Consider the following 26627-nt stretch of genomic DNA (forward strand, 5'->3'; position numbering starts at 1 on the left):
TGTTATCATGGAATTTTAGGGGTTTGTAGATCCGATCTGAAACTTTCCAGAGTGCTACTTGACTCACCAGAACTGCCCAGATTAATATCAAACATTTTAGATATGTAATAGTTAAAATCAGGATGGTTTCCTGCTTGTCCAGTAAACACCTGGATTAGCAGATGCTAACGCCAAGCAGCGCTCAACATTGTAGCCCTTGAGCCACAAATATCACTTCTACGTAGTTCTAGCTGAAGAATTGATAACCCACGTTGACCCAGTTTTTCTCATTTCACCTTCTGATTTTTGTTTTTATCTCTCTGCAAAGTTGTCGCATCCACTCCATTTCATTTCTGTCCATCTCCTCATGAGGTCACATGGAGGTGGTGCGCTGCTCCTTCTGGCACAAATACTCTTCAAAACATTCCATAGTATGAGATGTGGGATTATTTTTGAAAATGCATGCTGTGTTTATGTCTGAGTTTGGAGAAAAAAAAATTCTCAGCGAAGTTTCTCTTAATATTGCAACCTGATTTCAGAACCTGTCAGGATTTTAAAACTCTTTTAGTGGGACACTGGTCTTAATGTGGACAGTTGAAACCTGAACTTTTCATATCTTCTATCTGGCCTTTTCTAAAAACAAACATAGATTCCAAAAAGCCAAATTGCAGTAATATATCACATAAATGACAAGACATTACCACACAGGATGAAAGTACATATATAGCCACAACCTTGTAGATATGGAAGCACAATGTTAAAAAACACCAATACGTTTAGTATAGAACACAACACATATATTGAAATGTGTCATCTAGATATATGATATAAATGTATATACGTATGTGTAAATGGATGCTGACTCGAAACTAAGTCATCATTTTGCAGCATACCTTGATTAACTGACAATAATCGACCTATATTATTATTATATTAATTTCTGAATCACACATCAAGACGAGACCTTATGAGTGCTTCCCTGACACTTAACCTTCCCATAATCCTGCTGCTCAATATATTCATATTACAGCTAAAGTTATGATGTGATAAAGCACAATTTAATGTTAATATAATTTAAAGCCTAATACATTCTGGTAATCCTGAAAGAGTAGCTGAAGATTACATTCTTTCTTTTCTTATGTCTTAAAAAAGCTAAATTTTTAAAGAACAGTACAAGGAGTTTGCATCTGTTTTTTTGCACCTAAACAAACATTCACAACCATAAAGTTATCCCAGTCTCACAATAACGAGATGGAGTTTCAGACTAAGGGATTCAGTAGCAATAAATCAGTTAATTAAATCAGTTAATTTGCTCAAAAACAATTAAATAATAAACATAATTGTTCAGATTTAGCAGTAAGACTGTTTGACGACACAGAATCTCTCTGTTACTTTGAAATAATAGGTTGCTATTAAAATAGTGATGTGGCCAAAAGCCATTTATCTGAAAACACTTTAGAAGTTACAAAAAAGGTATTTAGAGCAAATTGGCTTCCGTGCAGTTCGAATCAAAATACCTTTATTTCTAATTAATGTGCCACGCGGTGTGAAAAAAAAAGACCTTGTGGGAGGAATCTGCATAATTACACAATAGACAGTTAACAAGTTGCCTCGCTGTGGTTTCAAATTCCTGGCAAGTTTTCAAAAGTGTCATTTATGTCAGAGTTTAAACAGTCACTGTACGTTCAATTTGCAAAGCAGTAATGAAGGTCTCAGTTCTTGACTTAATGTTAAAAAAAGAGATATTCTGGCCCAGTTATGAAAATACTGATACCGTCACATGAAATGAAGTGATTTTGTCTTATAATTGCCGCTACATTTCCCCCCTTTTAAATGCTTGACGTGCTCTGAGATTCCGTTTTTGGAAGGACAAATGAAAAAAATAGTGACTCTTCAAAGTCAGTCCCTCCTATACGTCCCTTATATACAGCCACACTCGACATAATGTGCCTTTTCCACCCTCTGCATTGAAGTTTTGTGCTCCTTTTTCTGTGACAAGGCCATCCAGAGCCACATAAAAGGAGCGACTGTCCAGGTATCATGTTAGAGGATGATTGTTGAGACAGTCAAACAAGAGGAGTGCCCTTTGTGTAACCTTTTCCCATCCATGATGTTCGGTTCTGGCTTATGACAGCACTGCCAAGGAGTCGCCCATTTGTTGAGGCGCTGCTTCTATCTTTGTATCTTCCTGCTCGCCCATCAAGATCCTTCTTTGTAACCCATCTTTTTTTTTGTATTTCACCCTCCTTTCCACTCTTTTTTCCCCTATCACAATGCTGTATTATTCGACTCTTATTTTATGTATTTGGACTTTATCGCAGCTGCTAGTTTTAGTACACTTAGCCTCAGTAAAAAGACCATTTTACCAAGGCCAGTCCTTGCCTACATCTTGTTACATTCACTTGCATCATTTCTCCTTTTATTTATTTGTCCCAATCCGGATCCCATAAAAGGATATTAAATGGGCACTCCGTTTTGCATGGAAACAACCTTGATGACATTGAGTTATTATCATGCAACCAGATTATTACCAGCCATCTCCCGCTGTGGCTAAAGGAATTTTAAACTGCGGATAAGAAGCTGCTACAGGAGGAGAATATAACAGGGGCCATTCATATTCATGCTGTTAATAGCTACTTCTTTTCATCTTCATCACCTTCTTTTTGAATAATGCAACGCTTTATTTACTTGGCAGGGGTCAGTTTTTGTAACGGAGTCAGCTGGCGAGATTTCCAGCCTTTTATTTCATCATCTGGAATCTTTAAAGATTCATACCGCTGCCATAGCGTGTGAATTTATAGGTTGTGATAAAATGGTTGATCAGGAACCTTTTTGTAAGAAAGAAAAAGTTAACCCCTTCATGCATGGAGGTCACCACAGTGTACAGCTATTCAAAAGCTGTTTTCTTTGTGTATGAGTTTTGATGGCAAAGTTGCGCATCAGCCACTACAGGGGATCCTACTGCATCATTTCATGCACTGCCAGTGATTGGCTAGCCATTGTAAATTAATTTAAAAAAAGAGTGAAACCAAGAGGGACGGCAGGCAGCCAGAAACACAAAGTTGCTCATTTTCTTTTGTTCAAACCTTCTATTAAAAGAGAGCCCAGCAGGAAAGAAAAATATGGTGACATCAAATAAATCTTTACCCGACTCCAATACATATTAAAGCTGAGATCCAGCAGTGTTTTAAAATATGCACCAAGGTAACTCAATGAAATTTGCTAAATTTTTCTTCACCTTGACTTCAGTATCTCAAATCCCGTTCTCTATTTTAGCATACCTGATGATTAAAACTGCTAATAAAAAATACCTTTAATTGTGTGACTCAGCGTAGTTTGTTGATTGAGCATAGTTTCATTGTAAGATGAATACAAAGTGGGGCGTTGATTCAGGTTTTTTTTTGGCATCTAGACAATTATAGTGCACCAGTTTCTTCAGCTGTAACCTCTAACCTCCCACACTTCATTCTCCAACCTCTGCTGCCTCCCTGCTGTTTACCGTAGTCCACCAGTCGGTCATAACATACACTTTGGGCGTATAGAGCAGCACACCAGGTCATGAGATAGAACTGTGTTATTGAGGATCCTCAACTTTTGCAAGTAGAGAGAAGAGATGCTTTTGTTGAGTTATAACAGACATCATGTGCACTCAGTGTTACCGTCACGACTGTGTTGCTTACTGTACCTGTAGACCGCCGTCCATCACAGGAGGCCATAAATGAAAGCACGTCCATTGCAGAGACCACCCACAGAAGCCGAGCGCATTGCGAGGATGTATTCCCTTTGACTTGAAAGCCTCCCCTGTTGAATAAATCATGACAAAGTGTACCAGCTTCACACTAGTTTTCTTTTTTATCTTTTATCCTGCCAATCCTTGCGAATATGCCCTTGAGAAGCCGCAGAAAATACGAGGGAGAAAACATGGACACGCCGCCGCGGGAGGTGGTGTGAAATCATTGTTTCCATGGTAATGGCAAGTAACAGTAAGCCCACTATCAATTCTGAGGTATTGACTCTCGTTCACTGGTGATATTTAACCTTCATAGATGAATAGGCCGCCATGCGTGCAGAGGAATTGATAAAGCCGACACGTTCGCCGTATTACGATTGATGTCTTTATCATTTGGAGACTGGCCTAACTACAGCGAGCTTGCAGATTGCTCTCCTTGGCCCCATCTATCAAGTTATTGAAGTTTGGTTAGCATTTGTGTGGAAAAAAGAGACGGTTCAGCATTGAAAGCACAACTGCTACCATCTGCATTAGCTTGTTGGGGAGTCTTCCAGCACAAGTGTTTGTAGTGTCATTGTTGCACCTCATTCAGACGCTGTTCTTTGTAAACCTGCTGTCAACCGCTGAAAGACCAAATCCAGCTAGGTGCCGATTGGCTCCAAAGCCCGCCAATCCATAACCAACCTGGCGAAGACAACACCTTGGCACATCCTTTCTCTGCTCGGCACTGCAGATTCATCCCTTTGACTCCCCACCAACACATCCGGATCCATTTTGGTGCAGCAGAAAGCAAAGGCAGGCCGGAAAAACAAAAGCGGGAAAGGTCATCGACTTTGCGAGCCGAGATGAATGGAGGGGGAGATAGCGGCACAACAGAAACGATCCTGGATGAAAATCTAGACAACTCAATCTCTCATGAGCGGCCTTGTGTTTTTTTATGTTTTTGTTTTTTGTTTTTTTGTGGCTTGTAACCCGGCAGAACCACTCCAGCTATTATCTCCTGGCACTGTTTGGCTCGGTTTGAAATGATTGTCGTGATGTGAGCACATTGGACACGCATGGAGACACATGAACAATCCAAGGACACAATCACACAATAGACCACCAACACTTCCTGTTATAAAAACACCTCCACACATGCATAAAAACACAATTAACCTGTACGTCACTTGTAAAATAGGTGAGTGTACAACTGAACATAGCATGTTTAATCAAAGAAGATTGCTTTTGTTTGTGCTTTGCGCTAGATTAAACCAGAAATTTACATTAGAGGTGCAGCACAGTAGAACCCAGATTAATATGAACGCTGCACAGTGTCTTATCTCCCCGGTGCTCGAGTGTGTGCCAGCTCATTCAACAGATTTGATTACTCCTTGGTTTACATTTCCCCTCACCCTGACTTGCTTACCCAGCTATCAAGCTGGAGAACTGATGCCATGCGCAGAATGCCAAACACACTGGTAATGAACAGGAGATGCAGGTATTACACAACCACAAAATGTTCCCATTCCAGCCTCTCTTTTTTGATGGGGGATATGGACCAAGGCCAAAATAATTACACTCATGCTGCCTGCATGCCCAGGTAAAACTCATTGTACACACAGCAGAGTGTAAAAAGCTCTTATATTTGGTTTTGTTTGTTTCTCACTTCCTGTGGCTTTTTCGAAGAGAGAGGCATGTTTGTTCAGAGATAAGCCAAGGTTGCTGTGCCGTTCCTCCTCCTCCTCCTTATCTCTGATTCATAAGCCAGATGGGTCCTCTTCTTCTTTCTCTGCCTTCTCCTTCTGTTTGTTCTTTGCCTTGTGATTCGAGTTCTCCTCCTTTTTCTCCTTCTATGTGTCTTTTCCCCAGTTTTGAAACTTATGTTTTTCTCCTCCATACAGTTCTCCTCCTCTGCTTTCTTCTCCCATTGGCTTCTTTGCAGCGAGTTTAATCTGCATTATAATCTCCTCCTCCTCTGTGTTTTATATCAATTTTCTCCTCACTCTGCTGCTACTTTCATACACTCCGGTTCAACACCGCCGTTTACTTTAAAACAGTAGTAAATTGCAGTATTGAAGCAATGGACAGAATTGAAAGAAGTCCTTCCCTACCAACTGTTACCTCTCAAATAAACTCAACTTTATCTGAGAAAAAGCTGACATCTGACCCTCTTAGAATCGTCTGATCAACTCATTTAGTGTATTTAAGCCATGTAAAGTTTTACCCTCATACTGTACATATTTTCAGATTAACATAGATTGAGTCAAAATTTTAATTTCTGTTGTTTTTTCCACCATTTCTAATGCTGATAACTTTATCAGATCAGCAGATAAATGCAACAAATTCTCAAGTTTGATAAACACATTTGAAGTCTGTAAAAATCTGCAACCAAATCAATTATCATCCACTCCAAGTGTCATAATCTAAAGACTAAATCTCGTTTGTTTCGTTTTCTTTCTAACCAACTTTAGTTTGAACAGTAAAACTACAGCAGTTTAATGTCTATGCCATAGAGTCATAGAAACAATCACTGGTACCCTGGATGTGTTTGTTTTCTAATAATTCACCAGAGAAATCCTTGAAAAAAAATACATTTTGGGTAAACTCTGAAGGCTCATATAAACATGCCTGATAGGTGGTTGGTCAGAACAAGTTGTAGACAAAGAAAGGATCATTTTACTGACATTTGATACCAGGATCATCTTCTTGACACGACTTCTTATGTGTTAAAAAAAATTCCATTATAGGCATATTTTTACACTGCTGTTGAAACTTTGATATGAGATAACATATTAATCCCTCACTGGGGAAATTTATTCAAGTGAATCATCATAAATAACACAAGAAATGCAACAATCCAGTGAGAAAAAAATTAAAGATATATTCAGGACTACCTACACATTTCACATTATGACTCATTGATGGTTAGACTTATGGATATGTACAGATAAGATCTATTCCAGAACTAGATACAAAATAAAATAGGCAGAACAAAAATAAGATTTAGTCTTTAGATTGTGACAAGTGGATGTAAAATTGAAGGTTTTGCTTTGACATTGGGTTCAGTGAGGCCTTTTCTTCACAGTCTCGTATCTGTCAGACAGAAGCCACTGACCCCCTACTCTTGCAAAAGAACCTTTGACCCACTTTTGGTTTTCAGTATTTTCTGTATGTTTCACCACAAAGAGAGAAGATTCAGTGAGATTACCATCTTGTTTTTGACTTGGATGCTCTTATGTGACATGTTACAGTGAATGTACAGCATAATTACTTAATTAATCTGAAAGAATGGGAACTTGTTAAGATTTGTCTTTAGATTGAGACAACTGGAGTGTATGTAAAATTGATTTGGTTGCAGTTTTTAGCAGAGCTTAAATGTATTTTCCATCACTGCACATTTCATTTCTATGTCTAGTACTTTCAAGTTATGAGACTCAGAAATGCTGGGAAAACAATAACTTTAATGAAAGTATTTCCCCTTCTGTATGTACTTTAAATGCCTGTAACACTGACACTAATAAGAGTATCAAGATAAAATTTTGCATGGCTTCATTCAATATACTGAAGTTACTGTTGATTTTTTTTTTTTAATCAATGGTTTCTGAAAGGGTCAGGTGGAAACTTTCTGTTTACATGTTATAGGCAATGACCCTTAAGATAATCTTTACATTCTTGTGTCTATCTCCTATGTTATTAAGTTATGAGGAAAAGTATTTAGAGCCATCTCTATGTACTTTAAGGGCCTGTAACTCTTAGAATAGTCATAGTAAGAAGGTAAACTTTTGCATGGCTTCATTAAATATAGTGAAATTGTTGTACTTAAAAAAAAACTGCAGTTTCTGAGGAGGTCAAGTGGGAGGTGTTGATTGATTTTTCATGCAATCACCCACCTGTTTTCTTTAAAGTCATCTGATGTAAGTGAGAAATAATGAGTCTGCACACCCAAAGGTAATTGACGCACAGGGGTAACTGATTAAACAGCACATCAAACTGTTTGTACACAAGGGCAGATAACTGGTGCGACCGGCGGGGGGGCGTGTGTTGCTAAATTGTGTTCCAGTCGGGGGTCTCAATTGCACTTTATCAAGGATCACTCTGCTAATTAGCATAGCGTTAGCTCTCCAAATAAGCAGGACTGAAGCAGCTTGGGGTCTCTGTGTTGGTGTGTGTTTGCACCGAGCATCACTCTGCACAAGGTGGAGTTTATTCATAGCAGTGTGTCGCACCCTCGCTTAATTGGATGTTTGAATGTAGCCATTTCGCCGCAGAAGGGCATCTAATTAGGGTCCTTTGACATTAGACACAGCTCTCCCAGCTTTGGTGGGGGGTCTAGATTTCAGCCAGGCTTCCCATAGCCAAGCTTAATTGACTATTATGAAAAGGGCTGTGAGGATGTGTTCCACAGTGGCATGAACAGATACCACCTGCGAAACGTTCTGGCTCTTAAGTTTTGTTGATTCTGCGCCGCTTGGGTGAGTTTTTATGAGCGGCCGAGCATTTGTGTGAGCCTGTGGTCAGTATTTTGCACTAATCCACCTCACACAGGCACAGCTAAGTGCTATATGCAAAAGTTTTATGTCCCTGCATAAGTGAAATAAAAGGCACCTGTTCTGCATGAGAGTCTTCTATCGCTAGACATTATCTTCAGATTAACCTTGCATTCTCAAAGTGGTTTTCTGCATCTTAAAGCTGCACTAAGCAATATTTTTTTGTGTTAACATCGGATGACCGGAGGGAGTGTAATAAAAAAAAGGTGTCACTCGTACTGAAAAGCAGAAGATTATCATGGATTTAAACTTCCTCTCAGCTCCATGGGGCATTTTCAGTGCACTGTTCAGGTTTTGCAGCCTGCAACTTTAATGTATTGCTCTATTGAATCTCATCTTTAGCAGCAGGGAATAGTTGTTTTCAATAAAAAGCACTGTGATCAACCCATTGTAATCCTGCTGTCCAACAGGAGATGAAAGTAGCAAATAGCCTGGAAAAAAAAGCGTAGCATTTAACAGTGTGATAGATGTTTTTTTTTTCCTTCGTCAGGAGGAGAATGAAAATTGGGTTTCATTTATTGGCCAAAAACAAAACTCCAGATGAAACTTCTTGCTAAATCATTCACCATATCAGCCTTTTGAAATGATAATTTGTCTGTTTATGGTTGTTTTGATGCCACAGAGTCTACAAAAACACAATTAAAGTGGATTTAAGCTTAAAACACTGTCAACTAGAACTGAATGTTTATTTTACAAGTGGTAACGTGTCAACTTTTTCTCTTTTTCTCTTTTAACAGAGGGTACAGAACACAACAGACACTATACTGAATTTAACTGGACGCAACATGACAGACTTCTTGATCAAGACTTTTGAGGACTCTGGTAAAAGAAGGTAACGTATGTCAGTTTGAATGCTGATATGCTTCATCTTCAAGGGCTTTCATGTATCTGGTAGAGCTTCAAACTAGTAGCTTTGCTCAGGTGCTTTGGACACCAGTTTCTTTTTCTCTTTTATTTACAAAGAGAGCCAAATTACCAGCCGTGCTGTTGTTCAGATGTTGCTGGATCCATTTTTAGAAGATCAGCTGAGTGCAGTGTGAATGAAAGGACAAAGTCCAGCCGACCATGCTGTCGTTTCCATCCCAACGCATTATGCAGTTGTCATGATTTGACAAATCCTGCTGAGCCACTCTTTGATACGCTTCCCTTAACCTGTCATTTCACTGTATGAAAACATTTAGAGCAAACTGTCAGTGAGAGAAATGATTAATTGTAAGCGTTGGGCTGATGTGTTTGTTCAGTCCTTGAATGTTCAATCAGGACTCCAGAATGTATTGTTCACATCATTATTTCCACTGTAGTTCTGAAAGCTGGTAAGAAAGCTTTTGTCCTTAGGAGTAAAAATAGTTTGACAGGCTATTTGTTGTATGTACATACCAGTGATGCAAATTTCAGACAATTTTCACAATTGATTGTTGGCCACGTTAACTATCAATAGTTAAATAATTGTTAAACTGACTGAAATACAGTGTTGTTGAGTTTGCCACAAAGCCATCTGGCTTAGGAGAGACATTTGAACATCACATGACATTAACAACTTTTACTTCATCTGAACAGCTCTTATTTATACAATTAAAGACTGAAAACCACTTATTTCACATGAGCGTTTGCCAGAGGTCATTAACCACCACTAGAGTCTCTGTCATGGTGGCCCATTGCTAGCTAAAGCTCAACAATGTTTTCATCCACACAAACACTAAAAAAAAACCCCATCTCAACCATCCATAACAATCAAATATAATGACACAACTGAAGTAACAAGCTGCTCGTTTAACGTTTTGATTTAGGCATTAACTTTCCCACCTGATGTCCGAGCCAGCAGCTCTTCGGGTCGCTACAGTTGTAAACGCAACAAACGAGCTTCAGTCTTACATCTCTTTGAGTGGTGGAGCAACCAGAGACTCCAGCTAACGTACAATACATTTTCTGACATGTATGTCTTTTGCTTCATTGGTTAATATATTTTTAATCGTTTAAATTATTAATGGAAACTTTTCAATTGTGATTCAATATTTTTTTTGTGTTCCTAAATGTCCTCCTCTGAAGGGTTGTAATGGTTTCCCCTAATCCTGCAAGAATGTGGACGAAAGTTGTTCATTTTCTCTAGTTAAAAAAAAAAAAAAAGATAAAACAAGGCTAAAATGAGGCTCCCAAAGTAGATACAAAACGGAAAACTGTTGTAAGAAAAGTTTTTCAGATAAACCTGGTTAGTGGTTAGTTTGTTATTCATCAATGAGGCAATTTCTAAACTGTATTTAATGCTGTAGTGACCAGAGGAGGCAGTTGCTTGGACTACAGACAGTATTGTTTTCTCACGAGAGCACCGTGGGCTTTTAGCTAACATTGGGCACCATGACAAAGACTTTTGTGCTCATTAATGACTCTTAATAAATGCTTTCTGAAAAAAGAGAAGCAGCTCTGGCTTTAGTTTGACAGTAAATCAGCTGCAGGGATTTAAGGCAGTCCGACCGAATAAAGGCATCACTTTAAAGTCGTTTCAGGTAGTCATTTTCTTGGACACCCCAGTAGCCTAATGGTGAGGACTTAAACCACAAAATCATGTCATCGATTTCACTCCCAGCTAGCCAGACCCTTTTTTATTTGTCAAACCTTTTTTCTTTCCCCTCATTTTCTCTACTGTCTCCACTGCTGCTATCAAATACAGGCATACATGGCTAAAAAAATTCATTTTTAGTAATTTACACTAAAAGGGGATTTGTAGCAATAACATAAGCTGTCTGTTTTACTCTAAATAATAAGTGTTGTAAAAGATTACACAGTAGTTAGACAAGAGAGCTTGTAATATGATTTCCCTCAAGTAATAACTTTCCTAACAGGATCATACTAGTGATACATTTGTCTCCTGCTCAGGATATAATGAAGACCTGAAAATCTGTGACAGAAATAATGTTTAAAACCTCACAGCGAAAGCCTCACACAGTAATTGCAGCGTGTCGAGGAGAAAAGCCTGAAATGTGTTCAGATTTCTGCCATTGCAGACTTTCCTAAATGTGTTATGGCACCACTGCAGATGAGTTTGAGTTCACACTTATTGATTTATTTGCAGCATTTTCGTATAAACACATCATTGAAACACTAAGAAATAGCTGATTGATAGTGTGTAAAATAGTCCCATCACAGCAGATTCCAATCTCTAAGAGACAAAACCAGGTGCTGATGTTCTTTAAGATTGTGGATCAACGGCATGATGAGAAATAACAGTGAATATTAAAGCTTTTTCAGTGTGCTGAAAGTGTGTTGACATGCATTTCTTTAAAAATCTTGAAATATCTTTGGTAACTGAAGGTAAAATTTTATCGATACAATTCGAAAGAGTTTGCTAAAAAAGTTCCAAGGAAATCAGAGTTGGTCAAGCAGAAGGGCCTTGATGATTTGCGATGCTTTGATCCCCTTAAACCTTCAACTTTTTTCTGTTTTTTTCCCCACCTCTCCAGGTATGGAGGGATCTCTGTTGGAGAAATCAACTCCCAAGTCCGTCTCAACGACACAGAGATCGAAGCCGTATTCAGAGATCTGAAAGACCTGTTCAGTTCGTTTCGGGTATGTAATAAATATCGTTTTTTTTTACAGGGTTGAACTTGTTGATACCACAGCTTTACATGGATTCCTCTCACAGAGTAGAAATGTTGTACATTGCAGTGCAAGGTTCCAAGTTGTACTCTCACTTCTAGCCCAGAGGCATAAACAAAGACTAATGAAGCCTGAGGATTTGTTTTGCTGCAACATACAGTATAGATGTAAAACTGAGGACAAAGACACCTTAATTGTGAACCAAATATTATCAAAGTTGTCCTTTTGTATGAATACAGCAACAAAAATCCACGTGACTAAAATGAATCCACATTTTAGTCGATTCATTTTGGCTCTAGAGGGATGAATGTCAGTCTACTTCTTTGCTCTAGACTGAATTACCTTTCCAGGGGCCGGAAAATTTGAATAATGAACAGTCCTCTGCCTCCATCCACAAGTTGAGATTTTTGTTATTCTGTGAAATGTCCAAATTACTGCATGGACTGAGATTCATGATGTTTAGAGGATCAACCGTTATGACTTCAGCAATTCTCTGACTTTTCCTATTGGCTTCCAGAAACTTCTGCACACATGAAGTTCGATGAGGATACAGACAAAATTATTTCCAGTAGATCCAAATGATTGAATGGCTTCAGCAGAGAAGAAACTTTTGATTATTGACCATTGAAAATAGGGGAAAAAGCAGTGCAAAGTTTTGAAACGAGGGCTTGCTATGAATGGCCTCCATCTGATGCAGATTTCCATCTGAAGACAACATGGAAACCACTTGTAACTTAGCAGATATAATGACAACATGCAGACCCCTATAAACACCAGTTTTTGTGGTCAAATACAGACTCATATTTTGCCAAAATAGCAAAAAAATGGAACCTTGAGACCTTGTCTTGCCACACATGAAATTCTACTGATTCTAGAGGCTTCAAAAGTTGGTGAAATGTGAACTAAAGGCTGTTTTTTTTTTCCATGTGAAATATGAATCAATCCATATATACATACTTACAGGAATGGTTTGGGGCCTTAATACCATTCTCATTTGAAACTGTTGCACTTTTTTCCATTTTCAAGAGCCAGTAAGTAAAAATTTGTCCTCTGTTGGGTCCATTTAACCATTTGTATCAGCTGGAAACCTTTTTTATTTGTGTTTTTGCTAAATTTTACAGCTGTGGGAGTTATATTTCTGAAGATATTGAACCCTTAAAATGTCTTTTTTTTGAGGGAGAAAATACAAAAATTCCCAAGTCTCAAAATTCTACCAAAAATATTTGATAGAGGTTTGGAACATATTTCCAAAGACTGAACAAAATCTGAGACAGTGCAGAAACATAGCTCCTGAATTTGATCTAAACTGAGACACACCAGCCCAGTATGATAAGAAGGCTTTAACAACTAAACTACTGAATCGATTGGCATGAAATTTGCACCACAACTAAAGTCACAATATGTTGCTTTAAGACCAAATACCTTTGAAAACCAGTGACAATCCCATATTCATTAGCTGTAGTTTGTGTTCACAACTATACAGCAAATGTTTGCACTTTAACACATGAAACTAGCGTTAGCATTTACCTCAAAGCAACTGTGGAATTAAGAAAGCGATTGTTTTCCTTTGGTAATTGTCAAATTTGTCCACTCTTATATATTTCTTTGATGCCTCTTGATCTATATAAACGCTGAAATTCAAACTTTAATTCAACATCAGCATTGTGACTCAATATCTGGACCAGATTTTTGACGAGAGGCAGTTCAGAAGCTCCTTTCTCTCCTGGCAAGGCTGCAGTTTTCCAGTGGTCTTTCGAGTGTGCCTCTCCTAATTGGAGTGTTGCGTTCTTTGTCCAGAAAGCTTTGTATCTTGGATACAGGTGTTGTAATTTGTAGTGGACTTTTGGACCCCGCTGAATTCTCCAACAATTGAAGAAAAAAAACAAAGGAGAGAAATCAAAGGACGGAGGAGGTTTAGATTCTCCAAATCCGTTTTGTTGAGTGTCCATGGCAACAGGCGATGATTTCCTGTGCATTGCTTTGAATAAATCAAGAAATGTGGGTCTTGAGTGCACACGCGTTCCTGCAAACCTTTTCATTCTCATTTTTATTTAACCTCTTCTTCTTAATCTGGCACATTCAGGTTTGTTTCTTGTTATTCATCTACTTCAGCATAGTCCATTCTATTCATGCATTCTTCTAACATTCTCACTCAAGGTTTAGAGTCACTTGTCTCCTTCCCTTTCTTTCCATCTCTCTCTCTCAGCCTTGCAAAAACACCCTCTCTCATTAACATTTCAAATTTTTGGACGTTCAAACTACTTTGCGATCAGCACATTGCTTTGCCCTCAGGCGTCTCCGGTCTCATCCCTACCCAGGCTCCCTTCTCTGTCTCCCGGATCTCGACGCTAATGTGACTTTAATTCGAGCAGCAGGGATGATGTAACCCTAATGGCCGGGCATTAGCCATCCCAGCTCTGCATTCCTTGTTATTAAAGTGCTACACTGTCCTTGGGAGATGTCTGGCTCTCCGCTGCTGCTGCTGGGCAGGCATTGTGATGAGAGGCCTTAACTGGAAGTAGCGTGTTTTTTGCTCTTTGAGCCACCTGCGCCGACTGGGAAGCGGGCTTTGAAATTTCACTTTAATCTCATTTCCTGTGTCTTGCAGGTAAAAATAGAGTTGTATGTCGCAAGAGGTGATGGGAAACGGCAAGAACAAGGAAGCTTGTGTGCTGAAAATTGGATAATTAAGCCGAAAAAAATGCATCTGAAATGACACACTGTATAATGTAGTGTAGGTGGTGTTAATGTTAGCTAGCAAGCCACTTTATTTATACAGCACCTTATCGTACACAGAGGATAGTCAGAGTCCTTCGTGGGTAAAGGTAGAAAATACAACTAAATAAAATCTGAAGAAGGCAATTAAATAAAAAATTAAAACTTATAAAGACAAGATAATTAAAGTGCACAAATTTTACAGAGTAAATAAAACTGATCAACTGAAAGAGCAGAAAATGACAAAGGATAAGAAAAATTAAAACGTAACAAATACAATTAAGTGAATAAAAATGTGGAATAAATGTTGTGGAGCTTTACTGGCTGAATAAAGAATAAATCAAACTAATTAAAAGTAGCAGTATGAAGAACTGCACAATGCACCGTAGGTGGTGTTCGTGTTGGCTAGGAAGCCGGTTTATTTTTTAGCACCTTATCATACACAGAGGTTACTTGATGCCTTTATGGGTAAACTGCAGAAGTAAATTAAACTGATTAAATTCAAAATATTAAAAAAAAAACATAAAAAATGAGCAGATTTTGTCAAATAATTTCACTCATTGGCTAAAACTGCCAAAAAAGTAAAAAAATATTAAAAGAAAAATAAAATGTAATAAACCTAAACACAAATTATTACAATTAAGTGAATAAAAGTACAGGCAGGTTAGATCAGACTTTATAGTTTTGCTGCATTTTACACTCTAAAAAATTATGTTTTGGTTCAACAAAAACAACTAATGTAACAGTTCGCATCAACCTTTTTTTTTTAGTTACATCTGCTTCTCCTGATATTAGGTCCAACCAACAAACCACACTAAGTTTCGGGAATTAGATTTCCCTCTACAATCAAAGGTACTTTTAATCATCAGTTTTAACATCTGAAGGTGTGTTAAGATCGAGGAGACTCCAAATCTTGACGTTAAGGTAAAGAAAAGTGAAGTTATCGAGCCAATATAATTAGGTTTCCTCAACTTGAAGAAGTTTAAATTACACACAATAGTAAGTTGATGCACCTACTGCCATTATTATAGGTCAACACAACCCATCAAACTAAGTTTGCAGGTATGCTCTAAATTAAATAGTGTTAACAGATGCCTTCAATGACTTTCTAAAGTTCACACTGTTCCCTGCAACTTATTTGAATGGTTTTTTTTTTTATTATCTAAATTATTGAGGGGAATAAACTCTTAATTTAATAAACTATAAACTCCTTTGGGCAAGTTCTCACACTCTTGAAGACACATTAACACACTGCCACACAGACCGCATGACCACGCTGCCACCTAGAAGGTCTGACCGCTGAACTATGCCGGCCACTTGGCGAAAAAAAGTCGCCGCACAGTCGAGTGGCTTTATTGCTGTGTCGTGAGCCGTGGCACCGACAAGTCCGCCGGCCAAACCAGCCTTGTCATTGTCCTTGAGCGGGGAGGAGTTTGTCGAGGATTAGGCCCAGGCAGCTGCTGGCCCACTTCTCATCTCGTTTCAGCCGCCGCTAATCCTTCAGGAAGGCCGTCGATTTGAGCTGCTCTTTGCTGCTTGGCACAATTAAACCCGAGTGAAGGCAAAACAGAAAGCATAGTAAAGATTCCCTTGTTGCTGGAGGACGCATTACGGACAAGAGTAGGAGTCTTGTTTTCTGCCCCGGTGTATGAATAGGTAATGACTTGGAACAGAGGAGTTGTTATTTAACACAAATTCTTCTGTCAGCCTAGATGTGGGTGGTTTTCCCCTCCTATTTTGTACTGAGATATGGAAGCAGAACTCATGCTGCGTCGCTGAAATGATGTGTAAACATTTTGTTATGCAGATAAAGCAGACTGGATCTATGTCAGGTGCTCTGAATACAGTCTCAAAGTGTTTCCAAATTTCTGAGAGGATAGAAAAAAATAACACTCGACGTCGTATGATCGCTCTAGTCCTCAGGTAGCTGTCTTGGGGTCTGGAGACATCTTTTTATTTTCAGTGCAGCTCTCACACCTGAACACACTCCTGCATTCTTGGGATGTCTCTCTTGATTTTTCCAGTCTTATTTTTTCCGCCCTCCCACTGCTCTCCCCAGATGTCACCCACACTTTACCTCCTCCGACCTCTCCCCGCTCCCCTCTTCCCGCTCCTCGTCTCTGCTACATCCCTCCGATAAAGGACGGAGTCCAATGGGAGGTCCATTTGCATTTATATCACACATGTAATGTGCTCAGGACTCTTACAGCTGGGCTGAACAGCATGGTATCAACATGACACTTTGGAAATCGCGTGCCTGTCATCTCAAGCCCTCATCCCAAGCCTCATTTCCCATGAAACATGAGTGGAGTGGAGCAGATTTTAATGTAACCTGTCCAGTCTACCATCTCTGTACCATTTCCATCTCCTCACCTCACCTCAAAGCCTTGCTGACACTCTGAAAAATACTGTTTTTGCAGTTATTTTCCCCTCTATCTGTGGCAAATTTCCAACGGAGTCATGCTACCTAAAACTGATTATGTGTTTTGCAATCTCTGTTAACTGTGAATATTTGTCGCATGTTCTCTCCAGCCTCCCATGATTTTAATTATTTCGCACTATTAAATAAAACAGAAGTGTCCAGAAAAAAAAGGAAAAAGTAGCCAGCATCACAGGGGGGACATTTTTCTACAAGTCTGTGGAAAATAAGTGGCTCAGCAAACCCAAATGCTCTCTGGAAGTCTTAATTCTTGTCTCCCTCTGCCTCATGTTTTGCATTTCAAAGAGCAGTGGTGGTTTTCCAAGTGTATCCAATTAAGTCTCCAACTCAGTTTTTTTCCCCTTGTTTTTCTTATCTTCATTAGGATAATGTGACTGATCAGATTTTCCAGAAGGCTGAGACGGTGCTGAAGAGGCTGGGAACCAGGGAAAACGTCAAGGTATTATATTAATTTGTATTAGATGGAATGAGAGGAAAGGTGGTGTTCAGATTTTTGGGGAGGAACTGTGGTGATTAAAGGGAATTGGGACAAGGAGACCGTGGAAGACCAAACCTGAAACCATTCTGCCCATCTTTTTACCTTGTGCAATTTACATAATTATGAATTGTGATGCTTTTAACTTCCTATTGAAGCTTTTTTTTCCTCTTCACACCTATAGAATATATCTTCAAAACTGTTAGAAGGAGACATGGTAGTTATGACACGTCAGGTTATGAATAAATTGCCTTAAAAGTAGGTAATGGCTTCATCCTTATTGTTCAGTCTGTTGCTGAAGAGCAGAGATGTTTTAATCAAGTTGTTTTGCTCCATTCTGAGCCGAGTAATTTAATATTTAGCACCTGCCAACACCAATCAACACCATTTTCAGACACTTCAAGTATATTATACATAATATAATCAATCTGATGTGTATCCCTGACAGTTGAGTATCTCTGCAATGCATGAAGGAAAAATTCCTTCGTGTTAGGTAGGTGGTCAGGAACCTATTTCTCTACGTGTATGTCATTAAACATACAGTTCATTAACTGTAGTACCTGCTTGCACCACCAGGTGGAGGCTCTTACTGTTAAATACTGTTGGCAAGCAGAAATTATTGTGGAGGTTTAGCTCGTGAAGGGGCACCATGACAAAGACTTATGTGATGGTCAATGAACTCCAGCCAGAGCTCATGTGTCTGCGTTAGGAATCAACTCGAACAGCGTTTCTACACCCCAATATGTAGCATGTGTCTGCAGGAAAGAGAGACTGCATTTCTAGGACACTGTTAATTCCAACAGCACCATCTACTGATTTGGATGACTAAGGAATAACGTAATGAAGCAACGATTACCCTTTTGGCGAAGTTGGACCACAAATATAGTTGGACAGCAAAGTCGTAGATAGCGTGTCAAACCTCTCTACAAGCTTTCAAATATCTGCTTGAGAGCTCATGACAACAACGGCCATAGCATAGGATTGCATCATTATTGTACCTGATAATGACCTAGTTATGCTAGCTTTTTGCTGAACATACAACTCTTAGCAAGTTAAACTGCAGGACAGACAGTACTATTTGGATGGAATCAATCTTTCAAACTACGAATACTTGGACAGAAGGTTGTGTTTGGGTGGAATTTGGGATATCTTCACTGTCACCCAGTGTCTTAGGTGTGGTTATCTTGAAAAACGGTGGTCCTAAAAGTGTGGTCCTGAAACTACAGCCCCCTCTGCTGCAGACACATACTACTCATTGTAGTCAATCCCAGCCGGTTGAAGGTCATTAACCGGCACAGCAGGCTTTGTCATTGTGTGGTTCTGAAACTGCAGACTGTTGCACTGCACACACGTAATATTGACCCTCTTGGTGTGTTTTACACTACCAGTCAAAAATTTGGCATCACCCAGACAATTTCATGTTATCCATGAAAGCCCACACTTTTATTCATGTGCTAACATAATTGCAATCTAATCATCATTTAGCCTTTCAACATCATTAGCTAACACAATGTAGCATTAAAACACAGGAGTGATGGTTGCTGGAAATGTTCCTCTGTACTCCTGTGTAGATGTTCCTATAAAAATCAGCCATTTCCAGCTGGAATAGTCATTTACCACATTAACAATGTCTAGACTGTATTTCTGATTAATTAAATGTGACCTTCATTGAAAAAATGGCAAAAATAGCAATATTAGCACAGCGTAAAAGCTCACTTTGCTCAAGTGTTGCTATTGTTCACGGATTAATAATGCTGCTTTAAATAGTATTCAAAATTTGCATCCCGAGTGTGTGATAATGAGTGTAAACAACAAATCAGGCTTATGTTAGGTTTTTTTTTAAAAATGCCATGATCAGCCTTGATCCAATCCAAATCATAAAAGGATTCAAAATAAAGGGCAACTCTACAATTTAAAGCCATTGTTTCTGGTAAATTAAGTAACTGAGCTTCCCTAACAGCAATAAATAAATGTGCTTTCACATTTTTCTCGGTGTAATGAATTAAAGAGCAGGCTCAAAGTAAGTACTGTTTAAGTTGAGCACATTTGTGTTTAATGTTAAAATAATATTGAAGCTGAAGTTAATGTGTCACACTTCTATTTCTCTTCCAGAGAGCAGCATGTCGTCCCTCCCTAAAACACTTTGAAGCTTAAAGTAGTTTCAGAAGTGGAAATGTGGCTTGACATCATATCTTAACCCATTTTTTTCCACTCTCTGCACCATGCATTTAGCCGACAAACTTCTGTTCTTTACTGTTTCTTTCTCCTGTTATCTCAAATGCATCAAAAGGGTATTTTAGCTGCCAAGCTTTCAGAAAACGACCGAATGAGGGAAATACGATGCAGAAAATAATATCCATTTTTTGTCCATCTGTTTTTCTGAGATGCAACGAGAGCAGAGGAAATCGAGAGCCGCAAACACAGAGTGAGATGTGTGTTCGTGCACATCTGTGTGTACTCACATTTCTCCATATCCTCCTCTGTGATGCAGTGTTATGTTAGGCTGACACTCAAACACCATCCACTCTTAATTAGCGCTGCACTATCAGCAGGGAGTCCTCTCTCACTCCCACTCTCTTTCATCCATTCTTTTTCTTCTACACCCCAGCAGCCACAGACTCAGAGAATCACTTACAATAAAACGAATGTGTGCAGAAATGTTTTGGGGTTTTTTTTACTCTGCAGCCTGCATGCTTTGTCACATTAGGATGTGGCAGTTATTGCAGGCCTTTATCTTCCATTAAGTGTGAAGTAATGTTTGTCAGCTCCCCAAAAACACTTTGTGGGTCATTTGAACCTTCCTCTCTGAGCTCTTTGTGTTCTCTAGACAACATAAATGTATTGTTTTGTTCTCCTGTATTTTGATAATTTAGAGATACAAGGATGTATATGCACAAAATGCAGAATATAAACTATAATAACAACAATAGACCATGCAATGACTACACCAAATCCTTTTCCATTTCTGTTCTGTTGTGCAAAAGCAAAGATTTTCTGGTGTCCTTACAGCTCTTGAGAACCCTTCACAACAACCAAGCTGCTAAAACACACCCAGCAGACTCATTCTTTCCCAGTTCTTCCATTTTTTTGTCCCTTTCTTTGCTCCAACAACACCAAACACACCAACACATTTCCTCTTAGTTGGACGACGTAATTTAGCACAAAACTGTCCTAATGTTCTCCACAAAATCTAACCGTTTGATCTCCAGCTGCTCCACACTCTATCATTTTCGAATCTTTTCACGACCCGCCTGTTGAATTTTTCCACATTATTTGTCCACGACCAAATCAACCTCCCGTGGCACTGCCAGATGTAGTTGCTAGGAGACATCCGAAGCTCCTGCAAAGCCTCTGCATGCTGCTCTCCGTGCCAACACTTGTCTCCTTCCCCCGGCAGGTGTGGTTCTACAACGAGGCTTGGCACAGCATGGTGTCCTTCCTCGACGTGGCCAACAACGGCATCCTGAGAGGTAATCTGCCAGCAGGACAGGATCTACGGGAGTACGGCATCTCCATCTCCAATCACCCCCTCAACCTGACCAAGGAGCAGCTCTCCAACGCCGCCCTGTGAGTCATCAGGCCTGAAAGAAGCTGCCACATTTTAGCTGAAATCTCCTTGCTGTTAGTAGTATTCTTGCCTCTCTTGGACCTTGTTGGGGTCCAGGTCAGAACAAGCAGAGCAGAAGAAGCTCCTAAAATATAAAATATAGTATCATTTAGCAACCAGCTTGCAAGGTGGTGCAGTGGATAGTGTTGCCTCACAGCAAGAAGCAAGAAGGTTATGAGTTTGTATGTTATCTCTGTGCCTGTGTGGACCATGTTTTATTACACAGTCCAAAAAACATGCAGGTTAGCTTAAGTGCAGACTCTCAGATACCTGGAGATGTGAGTGCAGATGGTTGTCTCTCTCTATGGCTGCGTTCCCACATTTTTGCTTTTTACTTGAAGTATATTACTAGAACTGCTCTCACAAAGCATGTACTGTTTCGTGCAGTATGCATAGAACTGGGATAAACTACTTTGTCCAACACAGTCTCTTAAAATTCAGTTTCTATACAATTGGGTTTAATTCTCAGATTCATTTGGAAGGGAACCGGGTTATATTTCTTTGTCATGCATTACATACATGTTTCTAATCAACCTGTCTGTTTATTTTATCATTTTACTGTCTCCATTCTTCAGTCATCCAACTTTGTTTTAGATGGAGTAGACCTGTCACCCTGGTTACCCAGCAAACGAAGGAGAAGCTTTAAGCATTTGTGAAAGGGTTGTATTTTAACCCAAATGGGGTTATTTTTAATGGCTTCAAGCTTTGTGCCAAACCTTATCTCAGTTTCTTAGTATGACAATATTTCCCAAAACCTATTGACATAGTTTTATGGCCTAAACCTGACAAGAAAGTGACCGAAAATAGACAATAAACAACAACAGAAAACAACACTGAAAACTTAAACCAGTGGTTTATGCTAATATCCTCTTGTCCTACCTCAAAACGTAGTCATTGTTGTTCTTTCAAGTTGCCTTCTGGGTGAGAATGACCAGGAAAGCATTCTGACTTGCATCCTGCAAAATCTTACCAGATGTAGCTGGACAGTCTGGCATTTTTGCCATACTATGTATACATTTCTTTCTAGGGTACTATATAACATGGTAGTACCCTGTGATTTAAGTGGCAGACTGTCCTCAAAATCTGCCCAATGTCAGCTGAGAAAGACTTCAGCAATGTTACATTTCCAGTTTTGCAAAAAAAAAAAAAAAAAAAAAAAAAGCTCTAACAGCATTCTCCAAACCTGCAGTTTCCCTACACTGATTTTGATTTTCTGACAATGTATCATGAGATGAGAAGGAGAGAGAGTGATGAGGACCGGGGAACTGAGACAGATAAGGCAGGGTGAGAGGGACAGGGGGGAAAAAAATGAAGTGATGGAAAAAGAAAAGCAGACACCGGCAGAACAGATGAGTAAGAGACAATACAACAGAAAGCATGAGACAGATAGATAGATGGGGGATTTGTTTGAGTATGCACCGATTTGGAGGCCCATGGGAGCTCCTTGCAAGGATGTACTATTTCTTTTCCCCTTCCTCATGCTTTATCCCTGGGCTGGCGAGAGAACAGCTTCCCAGGAGAGTCAGAGATTAATGACGTGCTAAATCATAATATATAGCATATAGATCTAATGGCTCTCTGTGTACTGTTTTGTTTTGTTATCACGGCTACTGATTTTGAGCCACGTTATCCGTTGTTGACTTGATCACTATGTTTAATGGAATCAGAATACATTCCTCAGGAGCAGATTATCATACAGTGCAGTGCTACTACCAATCACAGTAGTTTTACTCCTCGCGCCGATCCTCAGCAGCGTATTTATGTAGTGTTCAGGTGCTGACGACAGGCCTGAGTTAGAGTCGGAGGCTGCACCAGGGTTAGGGATAATTACGACAAGCAGCTTGCCATAGATCCAGGATGAACCTCCTTTGCTATCTACCTCTCTGTGCCGCGTTTGATGACCGCAATTTATGAACTATGATGTCCAGATTAGCCCGGACACTTCTTCATTGGTGATTAAGTGTGCGAGTTGTCGTCTTGAGCTGCTGACTAAGCACAATGAAGAAACTCTACTTATCAATATATATTTTTCAGCATTTCTTCTAGGATATTTTTTTGTAGGAGGAGCATGGCAAAGGGTTTTATCTTTTGTTACTAGGTGGGGTACAAACGTAGTGCACCAGCAGTTGCAGTAAATCTGTATGTTTATATGTGATGTCACTTTCACCCACTTCTTAATGAGAGTGCTACACGTCAACAAGCCACAATACTAAACACAATGCAGCCTCTGTCAATGCACTGCCTTCAATTTAGTTCCCAGGCCACCATCTTAAGCTCTCGATCGTGTTCTTCAAGCCAATTTAAGCAGTTCTCGAGTGTTGCAGATCTCTTTGTCCTGCTGTTAGTGTCATTGACATGGGGTGAGTTGCCTTGTCTTCAACAATGTTTAGGTAGAGAATCCTAGGAGCTTCAGCGGGAAGCAGCTGGACTTCATCTTTAGGTTGTTGAAGACGTTTCACCAATGTCCAGTTGCTTTCTAGCTCCGACTATGTTTTAGATGGCGTTGGCTTGTAACCCTGGTTACCCAGCATATGAAGGAGAAGCTTCAAACACATGGTGAGAGGGTTGTATTTTAAACCAAATGGTGATATTTTTAGACGTTTCTCCAATGTCCAGTTGCTTTCTAGCTCCTAGAATTACCGTGACCTGGATGATTGAGATTCTACGCAGATAAATCGTTTTGGAGAGGAGTTGAAACTAAATGAATAATAGAACCCAAGTCTTGTCGGTGTCTGTTAGCCTCAGTGGAAAAGTTTGCAGTTTGGCCAAAAGTCAAGAGACCTCTAAACCAGGACTCTCTCTGCTGAAAATCAAGTTTTACAGGTTTTTTTTTTACCAGTGTAACGTGTCCATACCGTGTCTTTTATTTGCTAGAAGACGTATAATGAATAAAAAAGGCTGGGGGTTCTAGTACGGTTGTGATCTTGAGACTAGGGGTTTCATATGTAGCAAACCTAAGAAACCAATCCTGTCACCTTTGGGGTCCCTCTTTTTTCATTAATCTGCTGAATTACTCCATTATTACAACTTTTCAATGTCTAGCATTAGAAGTAACATTGTAGAGGTATTCCTCAGCCGGTTTAACACAGGATGGGATTAATTTAAAATATGTAACTTTTATACACAAAGATGAGTTTTTAGGGGTTTGATCGATGACCAGGTGGCTTGTTGATGCTCAGTAGCGTGAACAACGCTGGTCCCCTGCAGCCTGTTTTTTTTAGGTCTGTCTACATCTACAAATAGATACAATTAAAAGAAATTTGAAAGAAACCAATCAGTCCTTAGATTCAGATCACTTTTAATTATCCTGCTTGTAGTTGAGAAGTTTCCCCAATACTTCATTCTGAAGATGGGCACTGACCACCAGCTGGCACAGACAAAAGTAGAGCTGTCAACATTCATTAACTCATCATACTGGGATGCCAAACAGGAATATTTTAATACACAGCTTACATAAATATTGTTGACAGTTAATTTACAGAGGTTTATTGGAGTAAAGTTTCTGGTATTGCTAGTAACTGAGTTCAGTCATGTTGATGTTACTTTACTGCTCCATTATTCCACGATAAAGGATTTATTTTAATATAAATGATTAGATAGCTATGGATATGAGGAGATAATATGCTGCCAATATGTATAGAACAGATTTTTTTTTTTAATTATGAACAATGAATCAAATAGGAACATGTGAAAACTTCCGTCCAGACTGACAAACCACAAAAATATACCATCAGACTCTTCAGCTCTGCAGAATTTTTTATTCTCTTGGAGTTCATTGTTTCGGTTTAAAGGCTCGAGTACTTTTTCTTGTACTAGCTTTATTTTAGCTGAAGCGCTAAACTGTTTTGAGCGAAGACACTCTCAGAAACCATCTGTATGCAATGTAGCTACTAGGACAAACAAAGCTAGCAATGTGCTGGTGAAGAAAGCAGCTGAAGATGCATTTTTCTCCAAAGTTGTCAAGACCAAACTAGATCTAGACCAAAAACATAAGTCTAAATGGATGCTTCAACTTGTTCTCCTTCTCCTGAAGTGGCAAAAATAGCATTCAATGCAGCTTTAAGTACTTGGCTCTGTACACAAATCCAATTTTAGCTAAAATACCCACAATTTACTGTCTGTGGCTATGCTTCTATCATCTCTACTGTAATTTGCCAACCAAAGTAAATTTTCAGAAGTGATGAATTACAGAGAACCAACAAAGGCACAGAGGGACACCGAAAACCACAAATGTCACCCGATCCTGTCAAAATAATTTGAAATATAAGAACCTCAACTCAAAAATTGATAGTTCTCGTTGACTTGCTCATAAAGTTATGGATAGACAATTGCTAAACCGGTTATTTCGATAGTAATTTGTTTCTAATGACTCACTCAGACACCAAAATTGTGTCTAATATCGAGTGATTCTCCCTTCTAATGTGCTTCACAAGCAGATTTCTCTGCAAGTGATGTCAGGATCCACAGAATTGTGAAGGTAGAAGGAAAAGTCAGTGCCACCAAAAATTACCATTTCATTCCCATGAGGTCTCTGCTGCTGCTGCTCCTTTGTCTGCATTGACACTAAAATAAGGCCTTCCAATTTCCTCTGTCATCTGTAGCAATGTCAGCTTTGGCAGCATTTCATTAATGAGAAATATATACCAGTACTTTAATTGCCCTGGAATATCAATTTGGCAAGTGACAAAAACTTACCACACTGTTGGATTTGATGTGTAATTTATTTGCAATCAGCGAATTAATATTGTTTCTGTCCACGCTCCAACAATATTCCATTTAAAATGGTATATAGCAGAGCTGCCAGATTAATTTTAATTCAGTCTATCAACATCAAAAGGGATTTCACAATAGAAATAATGACCCAAATGGATATTTTCTCAACTTTTCCTGTAACATTTAGGCCTCTTTGTATAGGACAGCAATGCTTACTGTAAAGCTTCATTCCCTTAACACATCATTCCTGCTGTAGCATCATCAGTTAGTTAGCAGATTGGTTGTCCTCTTTTCAAAGCAATTAACCACCTTCAAGCATTCAGGGTTAGATCATTCACAGCTTTGTCCTCTGCATTACCTCCCAAACCAAACAGTGCCTTTGAAACCCCCAGAAATATGTGCATGGCGCCCACCGTAGGTTTCATATTTATGCATTCTAATTGGTTTTGCGGCGATAAATACAGCCACCTAGCCACACGGGGGTAACTTATTCAGTATGCTAATTGCACAGCGGGAAGTCTTGTGAGAGATTATCCCGGGCTTTAGGTTGAAGAATGCGTTGTGGGGGGTCAAAAAAGAATAGACTACAATTTTGCCCGATGCTAATTGAGCAGACACGACGAAGGACGTTTTCAAAGGTACAGTAGGGCGGCTTAAATGAAGACGTACGACAGTGAAATGAAGGTCAGTGTCTAGGAGGAGAAAGGAGCGATTTGTTTCTGAGATTCAAGATTTTCAACTGTGCCAGGAGTCAAAAGGAAGCTCTAAAATATGAATCCAGGAAGCTAAAAGCTTTTTCCTTTTTTGTCATGTGTTGTCAGTAATTTAGACATCAACACTAACAAGCA

At 39.3% G+C, this 26627-nt stretch overlaps 1 protein-coding gene across 1 annotated transcript in view; it reads left to right on the forward strand.

Moving 5' to 3' along the window:
* Positions 1-26627, forward strand: part of LOC110956887 (phospholipid-transporting ATPase ABCA1-like) — a 218153-nt gene that overhangs the window by 105353 nt on the left and 86173 nt on the right. The window contains exons 33-36 of the mRNA XM_022202644.2: positions 8976-9070; positions 11694-11799; positions 17349-17423; positions 20857-21026. Coding sequence (XP_022058336.2) covers positions 8976-9070; positions 11694-11799; positions 17349-17423; positions 20857-21026 — 446 coding nt within the window. The remainder of the gene's footprint in view (positions 1-8975; positions 9071-11693; positions 11800-17348; positions 17424-20856; positions 21027-26627) is intronic.

The sequence above is a fragment of the Acanthochromis polyacanthus genome, chromosome 23, assembly GCF_021347895.1.
Source record: "Acanthochromis polyacanthus isolate Apoly-LR-REF ecotype Palm Island chromosome 23, KAUST_Apoly_ChrSc, whole genome shotgun sequence".
Taxonomy (NCBI): Eukaryota; Metazoa; Chordata; class Actinopteri; family Pomacentridae; genus Acanthochromis; species Acanthochromis polyacanthus.